This window comes from Phoxinus phoxinus (genome assembly GCF_949152265.1).
Source record: "Phoxinus phoxinus genome assembly, chromosome: 19".
Lineage (NCBI taxonomy): Eukaryota > Metazoa > Chordata > Actinopteri > Cypriniformes > Leuciscidae > Phoxinus > Phoxinus phoxinus.
The window spans coordinates 19,705,908-19,722,600 of NC_136894.1; the positions used below are offsets into that span (position 1 = coordinate 19,705,908).

General features: G+C 38.0%; 1 protein-coding gene across 4 annotated transcripts in view; it reads left to right on the forward strand.

Moving 5' to 3' along the window:
- fkbp10a (FKBP prolyl isomerase 10a) overlaps positions 1–16,693 on the forward strand; it is a 150,438-nt gene that overhangs the window by 20,230 nt on the left and 113,515 nt on the right. For all 4 annotated transcript variants that reach the window (XR_013794997.1, XM_079590006.1, XM_079590008.1 and 1 more), the window contains exons 3-4: positions 4,743–4,932; positions 13,849–13,994. Coding sequence is in view for 3 of the 4 variants with exons in the window: in XM_079590006.1 (XP_079446132.1) it covers positions 4,743–4,932; positions 13,849–13,994 (336 nt within the window). In the remaining variant the exon portion in view is untranslated. The remainder of the gene's footprint in view (positions 1–4,742; positions 4,933–13,848; positions 13,995–16,693) is intronic.

The following is a 16,693-nucleotide window of genomic DNA, read 5'->3' on the forward strand; positions in this document are numbered from 1 at the left end:
CGCTTCGGCCAAGTGCATGTCGACCTATTTGCGTCAAAAGACAACGCTCACTGCCCAGTGTTCTAGTCAAAGACAGAGAATGCGCTGGCCCAAGCATGGCCCAGTTGCCCTCTGTACGCCTTTCCCCCGATCTTGCTGACTTGACTTGACTTGACAAGTAATCAGGAGAATCAGGGAGAACTGCCCCGCGATGGGAGAACGAGATTTGGTTCCCGGAACTGATGCGGCTGACGAGCATACCCCCATGGCCGATTCTGGCGAGAAGGGATCTCAAGCGGCTCTATCTGGCATCCTAGTCCAGAGCGTTGGTCTCTGCATGCATGGACAATCAATGAATACCCGTTGCTCTGCCAGAAGGGGTTGTGAAAACGATCACGCAGTCTAGAGCTCTTTCTACTAGAAGACTACGTGTCTAAATTATCTGTGTTTACCAGCTAGTTCGCCGACAAAAACATAGACCCACAAATGTGTGGTGTCTCAGGGGTACTATGTTTCTTTCAAGAGCTGTTGGATATGGGCAGGACCCCTTCCACGCTCAAAGTTTACGTTGCGGCCATTGCGGCGTTCGCAGAGTCAACAGGAAGGAACAAGCTCATCATCCACTTCCTTAGAGGAGCCAGGAGGATGAATTCCCCGCGCCCCGTCAGTTCCTATTTGGGATCTTTCTATAGTCCTACAGGCCTTGAAAGCACATCCCTTTGAACCCTTGCAGACGGTGGACCTAAAATTCCTTTCGCTCAAAACCGCGCTTTTGATAGCCTTATCATCAGTCAAGCGTGTGGGTGACTTGCATGCGTTATCTGTAATACGACAGTATTAGCGCAATAAGACTCGAAAGATAACTTAGCCCATTAATCAGACGCTGTTAGACAGGCTTTTAGTGCATGTGCGCGTCGGGGGTTTGCGCTCAGAAAAGCGCCCGTTAGAACAGCGCATCAGCAGCGAATGACATGTTTAACCCCCTGAGGTCGGCAAACGCGCGGGCGCGTTTTGCTCGTTTTTTTTTAACATAGCAGCAAAATAGACCTAAAATACTCCGTCAGTTTTGGTCATACAGACTTAAGAAATATGAAAAAATAAGCTGTTAAATGTCTACTTTTTTATGTGTCCACTTACAATCGAAATAAAACATTGTGCTTTTGTAAAATAAAGAAAGTAAACAGGGAGTGCTTTCTGCCTCTCCGTCTCCGTGAACTTTTTTTCTGAAGCACTTCTCTAAACTCAAACAAAACTCAGCGAATACTATTCACTCAGACATGAGCTATATATCTCTGTAATCATTTAAGTGTGTAGTTTTAAATTATCTAATTCAAAACTAAAAGAAATATTCTCTGTTTATGTAATCCATATATAAAGAGCGAGAGATCAGCCGTTCTCATTATCGTTCTGGCACCTCATTACTCTGCTAATGTGACACGCCCATCGAGAGCGCGCCGCTATTCAAACGCAGATTATCTGAAGCAACACATGCAAACCAGTCAACGCCCACAACAGCTGGATAACACACTCGCTGTCAGGAATAATAATATCGTGATAATCCTGGAAATTTTACCTCAAACGTGCTGGAGTAGCCTAACAACGGATCCAGCTGCAGATCATCAGTAAGTGCTTTGTTCTAATCGCGATATGAAATGGTGTCTGTAAACCGCAAAAGACTGTTTAAATTTGAATCGCGTTTCTGTGTTTGAATGAATGAACGGCACAGACGCATGTTGTTGTTTAGCTACTACAGCTCGCGCGTGTCTGTGTGAATGAAACTATCTATATTGCCTACTGAGATGAGTAAAAATCGACTGAATACGTTGAAATAAAATGTCTTTGGATAAGCAACATATTAAACTGCAAATTAACATTTATGCCCTAATATATATTAGCCTATAAAAGACAATAGCCTATGTTACAGACTAAATATGAAAGACAACATTTCGTTTTGGATAGATTATAAAGTTTTTACTGCCACATCAAAACCTAATTTACAAGGTGCAAACAAAATCTTAAAATATCAATATAAGCCTTGTCTTTAAATTATTTTTGTGTTTTATTAGTGACAAATTTGGGGAGAGGATAGCCTACATCCAAAACTTTCTGAAAATACGAATGAGAATTAACTGCACAATTACTAGAAATGTTTACCTTGGATATTATACAATTTGCAAGCATACACAGTTTGTGGAAAAATACACTTTTTTCAAGATGTTTCCAACTCGGAACCAATTCTGTAGTTATATGTATATATATATATATATATATATATATATATATATATATATATATATATATATATATATATATATATATATGTATGTGTGTGTGTGTGTGTGTGTATATATATATATATATATATATATGTGTGTGTGTGTGTGTATGTGTATATATATATATAAATATATATATATATATATATATATATATATATATATATATATATATATATATATATATATGTGTGTGTGTGTGTGTGTATATGTGTGTGTGTGTCTATTGTTTAATGTGAACGATTAGCCCGGATGATTTTCAGATCATTTTAAAGTAAACACTTTAGCCGACAACATCCATTAGTCAAAAGTATTGTGGGAATATGTGAAGTTGGTCGTTTGTGGTCTTATATCAGACAATTTAAGTTTGAGTTTTTTGAATAACCACGCATAAATAATATTCTCTCAAAAATGCAAACATGTACATGCATGTTGCTCACATATTATGATAGACATGTTCGTGCTAAATAGAGTGTAATTACACCTTTGCCATTAATATGTTTATAAGCAACTGAAAAAAATACAAATATCAGGTCATGTCAAAACATCTCAAGGACCCCAAAAACACCTTAGACCCCAGAGGGTTAACCGGCAAGGCTTTAAAGCACATGCAAATAATTAATTTTTATGAACTACAGTGTCCCGTTCCTCTGAATTTTTATGTGGATATACGTCGCGCTGTACAGTATGTTGAGACGGAGGCGCCAGAAATGCAAACTGATAAAATGCACGATCCTACGATATTTCTTCAAAAGCAGATCGTGGAGACATTTTAATCGTCCACGATCAAAAATCGTAATATCGCACACCCCTAGCGCACGGCGTTGACAAAGGGTTCCCGTAGCGTAAGAAACTTATGCAAATACGAGAGAACCTCTCGTAAGAGAACGTACTCGGTTACTAACGTAAACTCGGTTCTCTCTAGAAGAGTGAACGAGTATTTGCGTAACCTGCCATGCTCACTGATCTCGCTTCAGTCGATGAAAACCAGCTAAGCAGCCCCGACCGAGCCCGTCCTTTGAAACTTACGCAAATACTCGTTCCCTCTTCTAGAGAGAACCGAGGTCACGTTAGTAATCGAGTACGTTTTCTTCATAATATCACCACTTATTTAACCTCCAGCATCAAAACCAGTTATTGTCCTTATATTATTTTGAACTGTTCAGTCACGTTTAAATTTTTACATGTAGATAATCGCGCACCTCTTAGGTAATCCTAGAACACCCTTGTCAAACGCAACTCAAACTGGCATACACTTCAAGATTCATTGTTCCATAAAAACATCCATATATCTCCGTGTCAAGCATGTCCTTATCCATCTAGAATTAGTTTTCTTTACTAATGTGAGTGCGCATCACTAGAATTTCAGTCAACTCACTCTGTGTCCCCAATAAAAACAATTCACGTACTCCGTTTTCTTCATGAAAAATCTTTCTTTAATCCAGACTCATTAATAAATCAAACTAATAAAATACAATAAAAATATAATCTTAAATCCTAAATATCACGGATGCGGTAAAGAAAACTGTGTGACTCTATTTCCTATAAAGGACGCACAGCTGCATCACTTACAGTCGCAATTCTTAAAGGTCCAGTGCATAATTGTAACATAATAACATATTTTAATGTAAATATATTAATCTAAATAGTACACACATATAAAAAAAGTTATTTACATTGCAACACTCTGTGGTTCTTTAATACCTTTTTCCGAGCAGAATGGTCTGCGTTCTCGAGCCCAAGCTCGTTTTTGGCCAGCAACGTATAGCCTGTCACAGACGGCTGCATTTTCCCAAAGACTTCCAAAGAAACAAGCAGTGACATAAATGCTGTTACATGTTGTTTACTTGACTACAACTAGCTTAACATTGCTTGTCTGGCTGTTTGTACAGACACTTGGGTGTAGTACTGTACTGGGAGTGATTTCAGCTTACCAATAGCTCTATATAAACGGTCTGTACCCTCTTTTGTACTTGCTCGAAGTGTATTTAAACTGAAACTGTTCATTTACTTGCAATATCGCACACTGAGTCTCTCTTTAACGTACACATACAGAGCAATGTAATGCAATGTTATTACATAGACAGTGTCAGCATTTTCCAGCTGGAGTTGTAAGGATCTTTTCGGTGGAAACATGCAGAACAGAGAACTAAGAATGACCTAGAACCTACACCGAAAGACTTCCTGGGGTGTCTTGCACTCTGCTTTTTGGGTGAATTTTATTTTATGCACATTTTAATGGTGGATTTTAAATATTTTTTAAACCCCCCAGTGTGGTCATCCTCTTTAATTATGTTCTAACAATGAGCACTTAATTCTACTAATTGGTGCACTTGATTCTAATTTTAGGCGGTTGATGTAGTAAGTTAGTAGGGTGTAACATTTTCCACCAAACAAGTGGGCATGTCGGTTTTATTAAGTTTACACACTCTCTCTATGTTCTGTTGTTCCACCTACCTGTAGCTCAACACTTGTGCTTCTTTCTAGGTTCAGTTATCCCACCTGATGCAACATTGGTGTTTGATGTGCTTTTGCTGGATTTGTGGAATAAAGAAGACAAAGTGCAAATTCGTACGCTTCACAGACAGCAGAAATGCAAGCGGACAGTGATGCCCACTGACTTTGTCCGTTATCATTACAATGGATCTTTGTTAGTGGGAAACGTGTTTGAGTCCAGGTGGGCAAAAATAACAAATTTTACTTTTTGTGAAAAAAAATTATAGAGACCAATGATAGCTATTGCAGTATGTACATAAAGTACTTTGTCTGAATTTCATAGCATTAGATACAAAATATCAAACCAAGTGGCATCTGCAAACAAGCAAGCAAATTATGTCAGATCTTTTTTCACAGGTGTTGTTTATTACAAGTAACAAAAACATTTTCCTTTTTTATTTTTTATTTTAAATTAAGTTTATTTTAACAAAGTTCGGGAGAAGCATGTTCAGGCAATCTAGCCAATCAACACAATAGGAAGCCTATAAACAGTCCGTTCCTCAACAGTTTTCCGTCATTTGGCCCCGCCCTAAGTGCCCATCATATCCCAAATCGCGCTGTATTCCTGTCTGACAAACTCTTTAGTCTCCGAGGAATCTCCGCTGCAATCCTGTCTGGGATATTTTGAGTGTCATTTTTTTTGGTGCCTTTGCGGTCAAAAATGACCGACATAGGACATTAATTGGAAATACGAAAACATACAAAAAAAAATACAAAAACTGCAAATCAGCCACTGTGCAGAAAAAAAGTTCACAAAAATGAAGGAGTGACACCCACCCCCCCACACGCACACAGATAAATTAACTGGTAAGACCGCAACAGCAAATTTTGAGAATATGCTAAATAAAATCAATAAATGAGAAAAAAACAAAAGAGACTCTCTCTCGCACACACACACACACACGCACGCACGCACGCACGCACGCACGCACGCACGCACGCACGCACGCACGCACGCACGCACGCACGCACGCACGCACACACACACACACACACACACACACACACACACACACACACACACACACACAATAATTATTGTGTTTGCTCTTATTTGAGCCTAATAGGTGTTCCTGATATCTGTTGCATATACAACAATACATCAAATATTTACAGTTTGTATGTATATAGTTAAAATAATATTTATTATTACATTTTTATTCCTCTTTTTTAACCGTGTATAATAATCAGTCTAAATCGACCAGGAAACTATAAAGCACACCTAAAAACAGATCGCGTTAGCTTCTGTGCCTTCAGCAGGCGCTCTCTGTATACTGTCCCTGTCTATTTATTGTTGTCTGTCTCTAGCACTATATTTCACACAATATATATATATATAATGGTGAACAAACAAGAATTCAAGCGTTGTGTTGTTCCCTGCCACCGTTTCATCGCGGGTGAGGACACACATCAGCTCAGTTTGGGAGTGGCCAGTTAGTGCCCAGTTAGTTCTCGAGGGAGCTAACTGTGAGCATTGCGAGAGCCTGTCCTTGAGGACGCTCCGCTCCCGCCGGGCGTTCTTTGAGGAGGATGGTTCAGTGTGCGCTCCCCAGGGTGCAGGTGGCGACGCACATCTTGGGGCTCGCAAATGGACCTGACAGCGGGGTTTGAGACGGGCCCCGCCCTATCTCAGCCTTCACCTGCCAGGTCCAGTGTCTTATCCCAGGGAGAAGCACGCGCTGCGGTTTCTTCTCCCGAGGATGAGGCACTGACGCTGCGATTATCCAGTTCTGAGGAATTGGATGTCGTCAGTGTTGAAGCAGGGGATGAGAGTTATCCGTCTCATACCCTTACCTGGCGTTACCCCCCAAGCCATTAAAAGCCACTTCAGCGCTGGTGGGTAAAGCGTATTTGGCAGCAGGTCAGGCTGCGTCATGCTTGCACACTATGTCCATACTGCAAGCATACCAGGCTGACCTGCTCAGGGACATGGATGATTGTGAGGACGTCAGCGCTGACACAGATCTGGATACGGCCTGGTTCCGGTGGACAGCGGTAAACCTCGGGATAGACAGAGAGACTAATATTAGCGTAGACGCCATCCTTCTTATGATGTACCAAGTACATCAGGATTTACGGGAAGTGTTCCCGGTCCCGGCTGTTCTAAACTATGCCGCATAACATTGAATTATAGAAGTCAATAATGTGTTATGTGTATGCTAGGCCGAAGAGATGTGTTTTTAGTCTAGATTTGAACTGACAGAGTGTGTCTGCTTCCCGGACAATGTTAGGAAGACTGTTCCAAAGTTTTGGTGCTAAATAGGAAAAGGATCTACCGCCAGCAGTCGATTTTGATATTCTAGGTATTATTAACTGGCCGGAATTTTGAGATCGCAATAGACGTGAAGGACAACAATGCGTTAAGAGCTCACTCAAGTACTGCGGAGCTAAACCATTTAGTGCTTTGTAAGTGATCAGCAATATTTTAAAATGTATACAATGTTTAATAGGCAGCCAATGCAGTGTTGACAGAACTGGTCTAATATGGTCATACTTCTTGGTTCTGGTAAAAACTCGAGCTGCTGCGTTTTGGACCAGCTGTAGTTTGTTTATCAAGCATGCAGGGCAACCACCTAGTAGAGCATTACAATAATCTAGCCTTGAGGTCATAAACGCATGAACTAATTGTTCTGCATTATTCATTGAGAGCATATGACGTAATTTAGATATATTTTTAAGATGGAAGAAAGCGGTTTTACAGATACTAGACACATGACTTTCAAATGAAAGATTGGTATCAAAGAGCACAATAGGCCGAATATCGCACACAATATCATTGGTGAAAGCATTTCTTCACCCTAGGGCGGGTTATATTCCCAAGGTCCCTACTAATGTTTCGGGCCCAATCGTGCTGCAGGCCTACTGTCCTCCACCGTTTGTTACACCAGATCAGGAAAAGCTTAATCTGCTATACCCTGTTCGGGCATTGGATGCTTACGTGCTCAGAGCTGCCCTGTGGCGTAATTCAGATAAACTTTTTGTCTGTTTCGGGTCCCCAAGAAGAGGTTACCCTGCTTCCAAGCTGATAATGAGCAAGTGGGTGGTCGAGGCTATCTCACTTGCTTATGAAGCGGCTGGTCAGCCTTTACCCATGGCTGTCCGGGCCCATTCTACCAGGAGTATGGCCGGCTCCAAGGCTTTATTATCGGGGGTCTCCCTCCATGACATCTGTGATGTGGCAGGCTGGTCCTCACCACACACATTTGCTAGATTTTATGATTTGGACCTAGGCTCCACTCCAGGGTCTAGGGTGCTTGCTTCCTAGTGTGTGCATGGACTTCACACAGAACAGGCATCTATATGGCGTATATTTGCTATATGGCGTCATGGTTATGAGTGTTCCCACCGCGTCTCAAACGCAGCTCGAGTTCCCTTGAAAGGGAATGTCTCGGGTTACGTATGTAACCCTGGTTCCCTGAGAGGGAACGAGACGCTGCGTTGACCTGCCATACTCGCTGCATGCCTTTGATCGACTTGCTTCGGCCTATCAGGTCTGTTTTCAGGTGTGCTTTATAGTTTCCTGGTCGATGACGTCACCACCGTGACGTCTCGTCTTTCCATTGGACTGATTATACACGTGCTTCACAACGCAATAACGCAGGGTGTTCCCACCGCGTCACAAACGCAGCGTCTCGTTCCCTCTCAGGGAACCAGGGTTACATACATAACACGTCTCAGGTATTTAGTACCATTTATAGAATTAAACTGAATAAAATACCAATTAATTGCAAAATGTCTGTATAAAGTGTTTTTAATTATTCCATCCATCCCTTATTTTGTTAGGTTTTTTAATGATCAAATACTGAGTAACAAAAATGCTTGCTTTGTGTTCCCTTTCTAACCAAATGTTATTGCTATGATTGATTGTAATCATAATGCAAAACCTGATACTAATCTAACAAAAATATTAGAATTTTAGTCTTTTAGAATGTCTAAATATATACCGGTATATAAATAAAAAAACTAATAAAATGGAGAAATTATGTCTAAAAAAAAACCCCAATGGGAATCAAAAAGCCTTTCTATTTATTTATATAGGGAGCTACAGTATGGCTATAGCCTACAGGTAGATACACTACATTACACACGTTTTTTTTTTTTTTAACGCCTTTTCTCACTTCAAAAAATGGATTTTTAAGGCCGCACTCTATTTTAATGTAAAATCTTGCGTTTTTTTTTCTTTTTTCTAAATTCTAATGGAAAAAATGCTCATAATTATTGCATAGTACTATATAATCATTTTAAAGTTCGAAATAATAATCAAAAAATATTATTGACCAAAAATATATTACATTGGTTTTCCTGAAAAAAAAAAAGAAAGTTACATTTTTAAGGCTTCGAGCCAAGTGTGACCCCTAAACGAAGAGGACACATTGTATTTTAGGGCTTGCTTTTTTATGGGCTTAAATTCAGCATCGTTGAATATTTAAACGGTGAATATTTCAATTCAAAACATTCAAAACCCTTTTCATTATTAAAAATGAAATAATCCAGATTCACCTTTCATATTTCACTTCCAAAATATTCAAACTGTTTAAAAATAAAATCTATAATATTTAACAGGCTGTCCACTTTATTTCGCTTTGCAAATTTGCTTCCGCAAATTCAGTGGTTTAAATTCGACAGTAAATTCAACATTGACATCCAGGAACTGCAGAAAAAGCAGTAGATTGCCAGTCATAATCTCCATCTGCTGTTAATTATTTTCACCAGCAGGTGTTGCAAAAGCGCGTGTTGTTGACAAACACCAGAGCAACAGTTAGAGCAGTGGTTCTGAACCTTTTTTGGGCCAGCGCCCCCTATCCAATATCCAGGTCCCTGATTGCCCCCCCACCCCACACATACCACACACACACCACACTAATGCATGTAATGTGAGCAGGAACGAGTTAACAGATGAAATAAGTACAAAATCGTCAAATTTTACTGTATTAAAGGGCACCTATTATGACATTTAAAATGTTCCTAATGTTGTTGTGGGAGTCCCCAACAACAGTTTTACATGCATGCAATGACAAAAAACACTTTTGTTGTCGTATAATATGCATTTATTTTTACCTGATTTGCTCACCGACTCCCAAATGATTCGTTCAACGACTCGTTTTTCCAAACCCCTCCTCTGCGCGACGCTAATCTGCGTTGATTGGTCAGATGACCCAGCAGTGTTTACAGAGATAATACTTATTGTTTAACACGGAGTACAATGATGCTTTTATCGATTAAATTGTGCTATAATAATGATTATAGTCCACTGCTTTGTAGTTTGTAGTAAAAAACTAAAAAGAAGATAAATAATTTAATGTTATGTTAGCGAGCATAGCCCAGAGTTCATATTGTAAAAGCACAATCAGTCTTTGTTTGCGTTAGCCCGATGCATAAACATAACGTTTAAAAAAAAAAAAAAAAAAAATGCAGTTACGTTACTACGAGGTATTATTCTATTCTTTAAGACAACTCCGAAAACAACGACAAACACTTCACATATCTCAATACAATTGTCATTTAAGACCTAGAAGCTAAACGGTGCTTACACAACAAACAAAATAATTATTAAGCATGCTACATAAAACATAAAAGCAACAATTATTAATAACACTTACAGGTTGTGATGCGGAGGAGGAAGCTGATGCAAATACACTTGGAACTGAACCTTCCTTCAATATCAGCCGACTCGCGAATCCAAGTTTGAGTGCATTTAAATTGGTAAAGCAATCGTCTTCAAAATGGCGCGAACAAAGCAAGTCTCATCGCCATGATGTTTCCCTGCTGGCCTTGGAGCGCAATAAGTGGGCGTATCATATTCAAATAACTTGACAAGTTGACGTCATCTAGTCAGAGAAAAAGCTTCGGTCTTCTAACGATTCATAAAAATGACTCAGAGTCGACTCTTACTTTTGAAAGACAATAACTTTATATACGGTGCACTTTCATATTTCAAACTTTGCAGGATGTTTTTGTTCACTTAGATCTATGTTACACACTACATGAGAGGTAAATTTCAAAATTCCATAATAGGTGCCCTTTAATAATACAATTGAACTATACTCCATATTGATTCATCCAAAAAACAAGGTATAAGCTACATTGGCTTATAAATTCCAGTGTTTTCCACAGGATCTTTGGTAAAGCTGTGGTGGGTGTACCTCAGGCCTTCTAGGAGGATTCGGGGGCATGCCCCTCTGTAAGAAAATGTTGTGCATTTTAATGTTAAATTCATCAATCTGGTGCACTTTGAGAGTTCAAAATTAAAAGCTCCAACCCAGTGTGGAAATTAAACAAAGAAAAATTAAAACCTCTTTTAGTTGTGTCTGTCTACATTACACTACTACATAATAATATTTTTAATATTGATCCCATGACAGCCATATATTGTTAAACAAATGCACTGAAAAATAGTGATTAAAGCGGTAATGTTTGCACTTAGGTTTTATTACGCATTTAGTAGAGAATTGCAAGAAGCTGCTTACGTTAACCTTACTTAAAAAAAATAAAAATACAATCATGATTTTTCATGAAAAATTATGTTAGAATTGTAGGCCTCAATTAACAACCACCATTGCACACCTGTGGGTGATAGGTGCGTAGGATACGAAAACACCGAGTAGGTCAACAATTCAGCAATTGAAGAATTCCCGCACACTATCGGTACTTGCAAATAAGAAAACTTTTTCGGTCTCACAACCTTCATCAGGCATAGAATTGTAGGCCTAAAATACCTTGGTATCAGCTTGTTTTCATCAATAGTAGAATAAATACAATTACAATTAATTTGGATTGTCATGATTAACTTGTGTTCATAATCAGTAGTAAAAAAAAATCAAGAATAAACACATATGAACAATTAAATTATTATTGTATTATAAATTATTTTTAACCATCTTGAAACTATCCAAGCAGCGTTTCACACTCAGATATGCCGGCGGAATTAATACAACACCAAAATGTGATTACAGAATATATTTAAATCATCCATCAAATTGTCATTTTCTCCTTTCTGTCTTGCTAGTTAACAATAATGCCTGACCAGTAAATTATTTGGTGAACAAATAAAACATTTTGGCATTAGTTAATGCCTAAAAATGTAAAAGTTTTACCTTATAAATATATTTTAGTTTAATTCATTTAAAAATTTGTTGCCGGAGTGAATGGGAACATGATTTATTTAAAATATTTGAAAATATATAAGTGTTTCATAACTAAGTCAATACTTTTTAATGTCTTGTCAACTTGACAATTCCTCCGCTGTGTGATTCTAGTCAGCGCTGATTCTAGTCAGTGCTTGAGCGCTAGGTCTATGACTGGACAAATAATATTGCAAAAGAAACGATACATAGCTTACAGGCAATTATTTTGCAAGTAAACATGTTTAATCTTGTCGTGCCTGGATCTTTGGCAGGGGCGCGGAAAGATGTTTTAGGTTGCGGCTGCTGGTAAGAAATAATATCAAGTCTATAGCCTACAACGCGTCAAAACTCAGCGAATCACAACAAGCGTATCGGTGAGAACACTCATTTAAACCGCACACACCCGAACTTGACTGCACATCATATTTTTGACATTATTGATACTGATTTCAATCGTAATGTAATATAAACGAACAAAAAAACGTTATATTTAAACTCCATTAACACCTGAACGCTCCCTTTAAAAAATCTTGCTTCCAACGCCCGGTAACGCCCCCGTTGAGCAATCTCATGCAGGCGTAGCATGCAACGTAGGTTTTGTTTTGTGTGAAAACATGACGGAAGATATGGAAGAAAGAATGTATGAATGAATGAATTATATGAATTTATCTCTAAGGGGAAACTGACCGTGCCAGAAAAGATTCGATGACATTCGCTTTTGGTAGTGTCATAAGCACAGTCCTGCTTTATTTACAGAGGTTACTGGGGAAACAGTGGTATTTCTGAGAGTAGACATATTAATTTAGCCTGTCGACCGTTTTTGTTCAGATGGATGCAAAAATGTTGATGTAGATGGAAAATAAGGTAATAATGTGCTTTCTGAAATTCTCAACAGTTCGAATAATAAAGTTCAGCTTATGTTGTTTAAGGAGCAAGATAAAACACCTATAATTTGTCATTTTGACTCAACTTTTTTTTATAAAAATTATTTAAAGTCTGAAATGTGAGGTTTATCATTTTATAAAACTTTGTTTTGTCAAAACTTTATTTGAACAATGTAGTACATGTTAGTAGATATGTTATGTTGTAAGTGACCCTGACACTTTTTTTGTTGGTTTAAAATCTGGCCATTGTTTTTAATGTTATCATTTTAATGTTTATTCAAATAAAAGTTTCATATAGTGCTGCTAATTTTTTTTGTTGGTTTTAGTACAACAAACTTGGAGAAATTATTTCAGTGTTTGCATCAGTAGCTACTTTTTAAGATTTCCAGCACATTAAAAAAAACATACCATCATGATATTGATAACCGTGATAATTTTGGTCACTTTTTGTTTCACATATTGTTTCTTTTTCTAATCAGGTCTAACTGCTTCCACATCGGTAAAGCTCAGTGAACACTAATCAGTTAATCTACTAATAAGCATCACCTGCAAACCCACTTCAGCATCCCTCACCAGCCCGCCCAGCACACATCCAAATTGATACCCATTGGCATGCCCAATTCATTCTAACTTCCCCAGATGCATACATTCTAATGCAACCCATCCTCCAACACATAAGTATTGTAAAATACTTTGCACTATCCTATGAGCACCATACCCACAGCCCCGCACTCCACAATTCTTTTAGGGGCTTTAGACAAACCTTACTCCATCTGCTGTTCTGTATTGTTGTTATCTGCTTTTTTGAAGGGAATACTTAAGTTTTTTTTTTTTTCTATAATGTTTTGATTAAAAGGTGTAGGCCTACTTGTGCTACTTTTTTTTTAACAAATGCCACTATGCTGCTTGTTTTGATATTTTGATAAATAAAGCAAACATATTAATACATTTTTAATTGTGGCTTAAATTGTCCAAATACATACTGGGATCACTGTATGTACAGTATGTAATTGTTAAATGTATGTAATTATGAATATTAATATACTGTATTCTGTCTCTTGTTTAAATGTCTGTAAATTCTTATCACAGCCATCTTCAAAACTCAACATATGACACATATGTGAGAGAGGGCAATCTCATCAAAGGCATGGAGGAAGGCATTCTGGGCATGTGTGTTGGGGAGAGGCGATCAATTATTATCCCACCATTTCTGGCTTATGATGACAAAGGATATGGTATAATTATTGCTTTCATCTATATGCTATATATTGATTAATCTTCTTGACTCATTGATTATGCATACATTATTATATGTTTATTGTACAGCTGTAAAATTCATAATGCATAATATTAATATAGTATATGAGTGACATTTTTGACAAGTGTAATATTTTTATGCAATGGATGTAAAAAGTCTACACACCCCTAAAACAGATGTTTTTTGTAATGTAAAAAATGAAATAACTTTTAAAATTGGGCTTGGGCTATCTCCGGTATTCTCCATCTGTCTGGGCAATAGGATAGTGTAGCAAGACGCAAGCCTTTTCTGGCTAAAATGTAAAATGTGTTATGGGCTGATGAGACCAATAATGAACTTTTTGGCCAAAATTGTAAAGAGTATGTTTGGTGCAAAAAACAACACGGCAAATTAGCAAAAGAACATCTATCATACAGACAGTGAAGCATGGGGTGGGAGCATCATGTTTGGGGCTGCTTTTCTTCAGCTGAAACTGGGGCTTTAGCAAATGTGTAGGGAATCATGAACAAGTACCAGTTGATGTTGGCACAGAAGTCAAGTCAAGTCATCTTCATTTATGTAGCGCTTTTAACAATGTAGATTGTTTCAAAGCTGCTTTACAGAGATAAACGTATAATTTAAGGTAACAGATTGGTTTGGCTTTATAGCGGTTCTTGAATAATGTTTTTTTCCAGCTAAAGTTAGTTTTGACTGATTCACTTCCGTCGAAAGGATAATTTGTTATTAAATTAGGGGCCGCTAAGACGACACCGTTCTCTCTAAACAGACTTTAAACGCGAACCTGTAAGAAACGCTGATGGCGCTCACGTGCGTATCAACAATTAATTATATAGTTATGTGCGTTTGAATATATGTGTGCATGTCTGTAATTCTCTACAAACCAAGCCTAAACAAACTACTTGTCCTGCCTATACATTTGATACAGAATTTTATTTTATTTAATCACTACGTTGTAGATACGCAAATTTTCCACAATGCTTTATCTGTAGAGTGGTAAAGGGATCCTCCATAGGGAGAGGCTAGTTGGCACTTCAGCACTGCGTTGACATCGGGTCCAGGTGAAGGTCTGGCTGTGGGAAAACCTAGGGATAAACAAAGACACTAAAATTAGCGTAGATGCCATTCTTCTTATGATGTAACGAGTACATCAGGATTTAAGGGAAGTGTTCCCAGTTCCGGCTGACCTAATCTATGCAGCCTAACATTTAGTTATAGAAGTCTATAATGCATTATGTGAATGCTAGGTCAAAGAGATGTGTCTTTAATCTAGCTTTGAACTGACAGAGTGTGTCTGCTTCCTGGACAATGGTAGGAAGACTGTTCCAAAGTTTTGGTGCTAAATAAGAAAAGGATCTACTGCCAGCAGTCGATTTTGATATTCTAGGTATTATTAACTGGCCGGATTTTTGAGATTGCAACAGACGTGAAGGACTATAATGCGTTAAGACCTCGCTCAAGTACTGCGGAGCTAAACCAATTAGTGCTTTATAAGTAATCAGCAATATTTTAAAATGTATTTAAAATTATGTTTAATAGGCAGTCAATGCAGTGTTGACAGAACAGGGCTAATATGGTCATACTTCCTGGTTCTGGTAAGAACTCAAGCTGCTGTGTTTTGAACTAGCTGTAGTTTGTTTGTTAAGCGTGCAGGGCAACCACCCAATAGAGCCTTACGATAATCTAGCCTTGAGGTCATGAACACATGAATTAATTGTTCCGCTTTTGTCAATGAGAGCATATGGTGTAATTTAGACATATTTTTAAGATGGAAAAATGCGGTTTTACAGATACTAGACACGTGACTTTCAAATGAAAGATTAGTATCAAAGAGCACACCCAGGTTCCTAACCAACAACGAAGACTTAACAGAGCAGCCAAGTGTTAGACAGTATTCTAGGTTATTACGTGTGGAAGTTTTTTGTCCAATAATTAGAATCTGTTTTTTCAGAATTAAGTAGTAGGAAATTACTAGTCATCCAATTTTTTATATCAGCTATGCATTAATTTTGTCAATTGGCAAGTTTCGTTAGGTTTTGAAGAAATATACAGCTGAGTATCGTCGGCATAACAGTGAAAGCTAATTCCATGTTTCCTAATGATATCTCCCAATGGTAGCATGCACAAAGTGAACAGCAGCGGTCCTAGTACTGAGCCTTGTGGTACGCCATACTGAACTTCTGATTGATAAGACATCTCTTCATTTACTGCTACAAACTGATAATGGTCAGATAAGTATGATTTAAACCATGCTAGTGAAATTCACTAATGCCAACATAATGTTCGAGTCTATTTAAAAGCATGTTGTGGTAAATGGTGTCAAATGCAGCACTAAGATCAAGTAACACTAATAGAGAGATACAACCACGATCGGATGATAAGAGCAAATCATTTGTGACTAACGAGAGCTGTCTCGGTACTATGGTACAGTCTAAATCCTGACTGAAAATCCTCGCAGATATAATTTCTTTCAAGAAAGGAACACAGTTGTGAGGATACTGCTTTTTCTAATATCTTTGACAGAAAATGCAGATTCGAGCAAGTTGCGTTTTTAAAACAAGCGGTTTAATCATAGCTAGCTGAAAGGTTTTTGGTACGTATCCTAGAGACAAAGATGAATTAATGATATTAAGAAGAGGATCTATGACATCTGTAAGCATCTCTTTCAGTAGCTTAGTC